Raw genomic sequence first — 8254 nt, 5'->3', positions numbered from 1 at the left:
ACTAATATCACTGTGTTATATAGCCTGGAACTCCAAAGGTCTCTATACTCCTACTAAGCCCTACACCCTCCTTAACTTTAAAGATGAATCCACCATCGCTAGGTGCAAGACCATGGCCAACCATGCTGCTAGTGGATTCAGCACTACCAGTCTTAACTATATCCCTGCGGACCCTTCAACAAACACACCTGCTTATGCAAGGTTTCATGGGAGCATTTCAACAAAGCTACCTAATAATTAGTGAGTAGAGAGGACTGGTACATTACATTATTCTCAACCACATAGCTTGCTATAATTAGAGAAACCGACAACCATTGAAAACTGATAGGATATGCCGCCTTTCGCAATAAGGACCGAGGCTTCTGGCTCTTCGGTCAACTATACTGGGATGTTAACCGGTACTTATATCTGGCCCTTTGAGTAAAGTCCAACAGTCGGCGATACACCGTGAATATCTAAACAGACTCAATTGTTGAGACGGATATCCACCAGCATAGATTATATACTCATTATCACCGCGTGCAAAATCAGACCTCCCATGATAACCTCCCCTCATATTCGTCAGAAGTGGCCGAGTCACCAGAGCTCGCAGAAAGCCTCTTCCTGCACAGAATTCCTCCTTTGCTCTCCAATGTCCCACCCGAATATACAATCATGTCCTCTTCCGCAACAACATCCGGCGGCACAGGCTGGGTGACCATTCTCCTACCATTCCACTCCTTTGTTCATGCGAATCACGTGCCTTGTGGTCGAGCCGCAAACATCTCTCCTCCGCCAGCGAGTGAAAAGTATCGGTATCGGTCTTACAGATCGGGTCGAGGGTCCGTACGACTTGCGAATCCATCGTATCTGGGCTACCAACGGGATCAGCGAAGCAGAGTTCGAGGATGAGAAGCGGATCTGTGGTGCAGATGCGCTGCCTATTGATGAGGGCGTCAGAACTGGCTGGACGGGCGACTCTCCTTCCGGCCATCCTGACGACAAGGGTAGTCAACCGGGCGAAGGAGGAAAGACGAAGGGTTTAAAAGGGTTGCGCTCGGAGTGGGAATAATGATCTACTGTATACCGAAATCTGATGTCTTTGTACTATACTAAGCGTACAATAACTTATTCTCTTGTGTACAATAACTTATTCTCTTGTGGACACTACCGATAACTGAAATAATAGAACCTTAAAGTTGATGTGATCGCAGATTCATCTGATCTGAAGCTGCAATTCGATAACGTTGTTTGTAGGTGTTTAGTGTAATCTACTTACCCTCGGTTATCCTCTCCCAAGCCTCCTTGTACTTCTCCGCGGTCTTTTGTACGACCTCCTCAGTCATCCGGACGCCCTCCTTGCCTTTCAGTCCCTCCTTGGCGAGCCAGTCCTGGAGGAATTGCTTGTCAAAGCTCTGCTGGCCGCGGCCAACTCCGTAGTCATCCTTGGGCCAGAAGCGAGACGAGTCGGGTGTCAGGACTTCGTCAGCCAAAACAACCTCATTGGTTTCCTCGTCAACACTGAACTCGAATTTTGTGTCCGCGATGATGACACCGCGCGACAGAGCGTAGGCGTGCGCGGCCTTGTATAGCTGTACAGCGAGGGAAGCAACGGTTGAGGCATACTCGCCAAGAATGGCAGCGGCTGTACATCGGGATATTGTTAGCTTTGGGCCAACTCTGCAGCTTGATAGATACTCCCGAAGTGAGGAGGGCCATGCGTACCTTGACCAGGGTGGATGTTCTTGTCATGCTCGCCTTGCTCAGCCTTGGTGCTGGGAGTGTAGATTGGGCCATCAGGGAATGCTTCGCTCTTTTTCAGACCAGGAGCGACCTTGATTCCGTGCACGGTACCTGACTTCTTGTACTCATTCCAAGCGGATCCTGTGATGTAACCCCGGATGATGGCTTCAATGGGAAGGATGCTGAGCTTGCGCACTTGTATGCTTCTGTTCTGAAGCACTGGCCGAAGTAAAGGGGGTATCTAGGGCGGGAGGTCGAGTGTAATGAAATGCGTGCGCAGAGAGGGGATAGCATTGGTCAGGATCTTGAACCAGGCTTTTGTGCATAATGTTAGAAGAACTCCCTTGTTAGGGATACCCTGAAGAGGTAACTGTTAGCAGATTCATTACAGAGTACCATTAGCACATACAACATGAAGTACTGTACATTCTCCATGATCACATCGTATGCGGAGATGCGATCAGTCGCAATGAAGAGAAGAGACTTGTCGTCGACTTCGTACAGATCACGGACTTTGCCCTAGGCAATCAGGGGCAGCGCACCCTGAAGGTCTGTGTTTGTAAGTGCCTCGGCCATGACTATATTGCACGAATGAAGAGTTGCAGTAGTGACAATCTCAAAATATGACTCAAGAGCAAGTCATGTCCCGATAAACAATAAGTTTTTTGGCGGGGTCTGCTATCAATCAATTTATGCCTCATGCGCTAGCTGGGTGCCTTGCAAAATCCCTTTACAAAGAAGCTGGATCTATGGAACCAGTAAAGCTCATTCCATAGAAGTTGACTTTGAATATAAAACTGATCAAATCTGTTTGTTCTATATTATCTGAACGCTGTGGTTCTTCAAGATAAAGCTCAATTGTTTGAACTCAGACGCGGTGTGTTTGTATACAACGGACGCGCTGATGGTTTCGTCGCGCAGCGAAGCTCCAGCATAGTCCGTCCATTATTGGACGAAACTCTTCTTCGGCAAAGGATGTTGGCGTTGCAAAAGAGGAACTAGATAAAGGAAGAAGAACAAGAACAGCAAGATGAGTTGCTATCTAACCCCCTTAAAGATTGCTCTTCTGTGTCTCATCTCCATTTATACTAATGGAGTCGTTCCCAACTCCTCCGCAATCCATGTTCTTTCCTTTCTCATGTCATGTCTCAGTCCTCTGGAATCAGATATATCTTCATCTCTAAGCATAGGTGATAGCAACTATACTGTCGCCATTGATGATCTGGAGGACGCCCTTTCATCCAAAGCTTCCTTGATCCCTGGCCGTTCGATATGGGATTTGTTTCTTAAGAAGATCTGGTCCATTGATTCTTATGACGCTTTGGAAGTATTTTTCACTGAGGTTAGCGCTATTCTTGTTAAGTCTCGAGAAGAACAGATCCGCGACAGGGATAATGGTCTGGCGCCTGAGACCAGTCATATGTGCCTCTCAAGACGCTCACCACTCAGTGCGTTCGTGAGAAGAGCCCAGCTTGAGTTTACTAGGCTTCAGTTCCATGACTCTGTCAAGCTTTGGAAGGGATTTGTGCATTACCGTCTCCCCATGTACTGTGTGGGGTCAAAGAAGAATCCATCTGCTAAAGGGACCCTGTGGACGTCAATTTACTAGAGCTCAATTTGGACTCAACTAGTCACCTTGCTCAAGTGGCTCATGGGAATATCGAAATTTAAGAGGAGGATGGAACCTACATCAGCACTAAGGATGTCGAACGACTGCTGGAGTTTTAGATTAGCAAGCTACAAAATAAACAGACGTTTCCCTTGACCGTGAGTATTCATGATGCACACTTGCTAACAGAGCGCAGGGCTAGGAGGAAGAGTCCCAGACGGCATGAAAGCGCAGCTCAAACGTATCATGGCGTCTGGCATTACACTACCCAACCTGACTTACTACCTAAGGTGAAAATGAGTTCGTGTGTAAACCTGCCCTCGCTAATAACCTGCAGATTCCTCGACGCATAGAGAGCCAGAGACTATCCCTCATCCTTCAACAATCTTCATAGATATTTTGATTATATAATGCATAGCCGTGACCAGAGCTCATATGAATATGTGCTGCTCAACCTCGCGATCCTTCAGGCTGATTTCGGATGCTATGGAGAAGCTGTTTCTGCGATGCAAGAGGCTGTCTCTGCCTGAGAGTCCCATGATATGAACTGTCTAAATTTCTGTATGAGCTGGCTGTACTACTTTGGCAAAGCCTTCCCTGAGTAGATGAAACATGTCCAGAATACAGGAATGCTTAGAAACAAGAAGGAAGGTCTTGCTTTCCTGAAGGCCAAAGCAAAGGAGACTAAGATGTGGAGTCTGCTGAGCACTATATTGCCAAGTGAAGCTAAACTCGAGCTGCAAAACATAAGCATTCCTGCGTCACCATTGTTCTTGACCACAGTCCTGACAGTACAAGGGGGAGAGTCTTACATCTACCATTGAAAACGTCGTTCGGGCATCCCATCTAAATGTTACAAAAAATTCGGTCATGGGCCCATAGCTTCTACTACAGAGTGCGCTCTAAGCCAGCATCAGTACCAGACCTACCCATGTGGATTTTTCCGGTCCAGGCTCTAACCTCTGCAGGTGTTACCCATCTATTGTGGTTGAGTAGCGAAATATTTCGCGAATGCTACGCAAACAAGTCACTATTTGAGGACTATCTGAAGAGTACGTTCCGTAGCTGTCAAGTGGTATGCCAATTGTTCTCTAACTTTCTGATATCTGCCTACTGACATTATCTCCAAAGTTGGCTCAACAGGGTCGATATGGTGATATCTCAGCTCATATAAAGCAGATTACACTAGAAAAGCTACGATCTCTCAGAGCAAACCAACAATGGACGTTCTTCTCTGGTATACTGCAACTAAGGCGGCATACCTATTGGTATGTTCTCTCCTTGCTCATTAAAGGTGTGGTTTCTAACAATGAACTAGGGGTGATAAAGTGGCAGCAGACTACATTCTCTCCCAGCTTCAAGCGATTCAGCTCCCTAATAATGACGCCTCTCTTCTCCTATCATTCCTTTTAATCAAACACAAAATCCGACAAGGCGACTATGGCCGGGCCTTGGAAATCATCGAGCAGACGGCTCAATCCATGCACCAAGATAACTTCAACATCCATTCTCAGGTGAAGCTGCTTTGCTTCAAAGCGCGCATCTTCGAGAAAACAGGCCATCCACAACGAGGCTTCTCTCTAGCGATGCGAGGCTCCAGTATCGCGCACCACTCAAGGCTTTTCCCGGGTCTCTGGGAGGCAATCTGCGTGCTTGGTACAGTCCTGCTGAGTCTATGAAAATTTGAAGCTGTGAACGAGACGATTGCGAGCGTCATGCCTCAGGTCCTCCAGGCGGACGACTGTGATCTAGCCGCGCGGGCGTACTTGCTTCTCGTGGACGCAAATATGGGCATGGCTGGTAAATTGTGGAGTCAAGGACAGGACACGCCCACCAAAAAGGAACACATAGACCGTGCCCTTGGCTACCTTGACTGCGCCTACGAGCAATACGAAGAAATCGAAGACATCAAGGGACAATGTGAGATGATGGCCAAGAAAGCCACGGTGATGCACCTCACAGGTGACTTGGTCCTTGCGAATGACTACGCGGCTAAGTACCTGGATCTGCAGAAATTGAGTAAGAAGGGGGTATAGCATACATTGCCAGTATGTAGTGTCACATTTGTGTTATAACGAACAGTTATGGGGAAATCGTGAGTAGACAACTCCTTTCCTAGACCGGACTGAATTGCTGCGCGGCAAGAGCATGCCCATGAGACGAGGGTTATAGATAGGCCGCCCCGGCAAAACTCTCCGAGGCCTTTACCTGTAGGAATGAAGGCTCATTCTACTCAACTTCTGAGAATAGGACGAGACTGAGGAACTTGTGTAACAAAAGGAAATCAATCAGCATTGTCTTGTAACACCCAGTTATTTTACTAAAAAAGCCCCCAGTGCAAACTCTCACAACAACTTCCGCCCTAATTTTGTGCAGTAAATATACATGCTTTTAGTTCCTCTTATTGTGAAGCCGAGATCGATCACTGGAAGCTGTTGTCCTTATTCACCATAAGGAATTTAGGTAGCCTTGTCCTTGTGGTGGTAGTTGACCTCATTGTTCCAGCTGCGTTAACAGTCAGCAAATGAACCATGGCCATGGAAGGAGAAAGAGTATAAATCCGAGTATAGAATGAAAAGGCGCTCCACAACGACTTTTTAATGCATTAGAGACTTACAAGATGGTCTGGAGAAAACCACTGGTTAGCAGATGATTCGATCAAGAGATCAGATTATATGACACTAACCTTGTCCCCATCGCCAAAGGGGAAGCTCTTGACACGGATGTTCTGGTAGGGGTACTCGATACGCTCCTCAAGAGGAGGCATGTGCTCCCAGTGCTCCCAGTGCTCGTTCAAGAGGTTGTAGGCGTTAAGACCGCCGAGGATCAGGCAGGGAATGACGGCACTAGGCATTGGTGAGTAAAGAGTCGATGGGCTCGCGGGAAAAGACGTTAATTGCGTCAGGCAACACATACTAGATGGAGAGCTTGCGCCAAAGGTCTGGCGGGCAATTAAGTTAGTATCATGCATATCATGTCCGTATCATCATCCACAAAATTCCGCGGGGCGAATTGGAGTATACGAACCGCTGGTGGTAGCAGCATGGTGCTTGACAGCAGCTCTCTCACGGTTGAACTCGTTGTCAACCATCCAAGGAAGCTTATTGTCAGTGCTGTTGAGGCGGCGCTGGAAGGCAGCACAAGCAGGAGCGCTACGCAGCCGCTGAGCAGCGCGGAGGATGTTGCGTTAAGGGAACATGGTGCTGGAGGGGCAGTCGAATGGCTGTTGCGTCTTTCTTCTGCTTTGACGGACAGTGGGATTATATGGACGTCAGGCATTCCGGCTTAACGAAGCAAAGCCGCGTTAGCGTCCCCGTGATTCATCTGCGGGCAGCGGCTGATGCCTTAGTCATCAACCAGGCCATCATCGCGTGATGTCACGGCGCCTTCGCATCACGTGATACTACGGGATCGTATAGCTGCAGCTACAGCTGTATGATGTATGGTGAATGTAAACGATGGGAAACATACCGTGGGGAAATGAGAGTGGCAATGGGCAATCGATACGGGGACATGTCATACGCATTAGGAGGCCGATCAAGGAGAAAGAAACCCACAGGAGAAGAACTCGACCAGGAAAAGAATTGGAGACCGAACATGGAGGTGGTTAGAACAGTGATACGATTTGCTATGGCAACAGGGCGATTGAACCATGAGAACTAAGAAAAGGCATGTCACATGCATAGATAGATGACTCAGCATAATCAGCGCGGAGGCTACATGCAGCCTTAGGCTGCGCACAGCCGGAGGAATAATTCATTCATTCATTCATTCATGATGTATGGTGTACCACGAATCAATTCTATTATCAGAGATGAAGTAAAACTGTCTGCTTTAGATATTCTCCGAGTCCTGGCTGACTGTGGTATGTACCCGTGGAACACACTTCACCACAACTGTAATGGGGTTTCACATAACAACATGGAATGGTAAGCTTAATCAATATCAGAAACCAGTCCCGCTGCTGGATATTAAGACTAAAGGTTGATCTGTCTAACAGTGGACGGGATACAGTATTCATTGTAGACAGTCTCTGTGTTAAATTTTGCGGTGCTCAGATCTTGTAGGAATCCATTCTCTTATGAACCATGGAGAGGCAACCAAACCTTCGAGGTAGATTCATCTAAGGTTCTTCTTTGTCTGAAAACAAGAAGCTCACTATAGAATAGTCAATGTTTGATATTCTTGAGGCAGATATTGTTGTTTTTCAGGAGACCAAGATTCAACAAAAAGACCTCCGTGATGACATGGTGCTAGTACTTGGCTGGGACTGCTACTTTAGTCTACTAAAAGCTAAGAAAGGTGTGCTCTCTAGAATTTCAGGCGTGTTGCTCAGTTCTAACAGCCTCTGGGATACTCGAGAGTTGTGATATACACTCGAAATGCAACATGCTGTCCCATCCGCGCAGAGGAAGGTCTTTCAGGGATTCTTTGTCCACCTAATTTGTTGGTGTCTTTTCGAGATCTGCCTGAGGACCAACAAATAGGAGGCTACCTAACTATTGAACAACTGTCAGAGCTGGAAATTGATGCCGCTACTCTGGACTCAGAAGGTTATTGCATTATTCTAGAGCTTCCTGCATTTGTTCGGCTTGGGATTTATTCACCAGCTAACCATGATGAATCATGAGACAACTTTCACCTTAACTTTATTGACTTGATGGATGCTCGCATCTGAAACCTAGTTGGGATGGGGAAAAGAGTCTTTGTCACAGGGGACCTTAATATTGCGAAAGGGGAAATTAATGTAGCTTATGCTACTAAGGCCATTAAGAAGGGAATAATAACAGAGGACAAGTTTATATCTTCCCCGGCACGGCGCGTGTTCAATCAGCTGCTTTCTGATGGCAGAGTTCTTGGCCAGCGCGATGAAGGAGGGAAAGTCCTGTTTTATTTGATATTTGTAGGTTGTTTCACCCCAGT

The 8254-nt window shown here is 47.1% G+C and overlaps 4 protein-coding genes across 4 annotated transcripts; 2 read left to right on the top strand and 2 right to left on the bottom strand.

Annotated features, from left to right (window-relative positions):
* Positions 1–727: 727 nt before the first annotated feature.
* On the top strand, positions 728–1051 carry CDV56_101304 (uncharacterized protein; the record flags this gene model as incomplete). The annotated part of the gene is made up of 1 exon (XM_026754923.1): positions 728–1051. The coding sequence occupies one exon, from the start codon at positions 728–730 to the stop codon at positions 1049–1051; it is 324 nt and encodes a 107-aa protein (XP_026609560.1).
* Positions 1052–1250: 199 nt separating this feature from the next.
* Positions 1251–2298, bottom strand: CDV56_101107 (uncharacterized protein; the record flags this gene model as incomplete). The annotated part of the gene is made up of 4 exons (XM_026754726.1): positions 1251–1624; positions 1705–1928; positions 2132–2216; positions 2265–2298. The coding sequence occupies 4 exons, from the start codon at positions 2296–2298 to the stop codon at positions 1251–1253; spliced, it is 717 nt and encodes a 238-aa protein (XP_026609559.1).
* A 2748-nt stretch (positions 2299–5046) lies between these two features.
* CDV56_100624 (uncharacterized protein) lies at positions 5047–5367 on the top strand (the record flags this gene model as incomplete). Its single annotated transcript, XM_026754243.1, has 1 exon — positions 5047–5367. The coding sequence occupies one exon, from the start codon at positions 5047–5049 to the stop codon at positions 5365–5367; it is 321 nt and encodes a 106-aa protein (XP_026609558.1).
* A 423-nt stretch (positions 5368–5790) lies between these two features.
* Positions 5791–6930, bottom strand: CDV56_100395 (cytochrome c oxidase subunit VIa family protein; the record flags this gene model as incomplete). Its single annotated transcript, XM_026754014.1, has 6 exons — positions 5791–5836; positions 5949–5956; positions 6018–6177; positions 6248–6272; positions 6359–6483; positions 6803–6930. The coding sequence occupies 6 exons, from the start codon at positions 6928–6930 to the stop codon at positions 5791–5793; spliced, it is 492 nt and encodes a 163-aa protein (XP_026609557.1).
* Between the last annotated feature and the right edge of the window lie 1324 nt (positions 6931–8254).

The sequence above is a fragment of the Aspergillus thermomutatus genome (assembly GCF_002237265.1).
Source record: "Aspergillus thermomutatus strain HMR AF 39 chromosome Unknown NODE_482, whole genome shotgun sequence".
Lineage (NCBI taxonomy): Eukaryota > Fungi > Ascomycota > Eurotiomycetes > Eurotiales > Aspergillaceae > Aspergillus > Aspergillus thermomutatus.
Note: the sequence above shows the minus strand (reverse complement) of the source record. Positions and strands in the feature narration are given on the sequence as shown.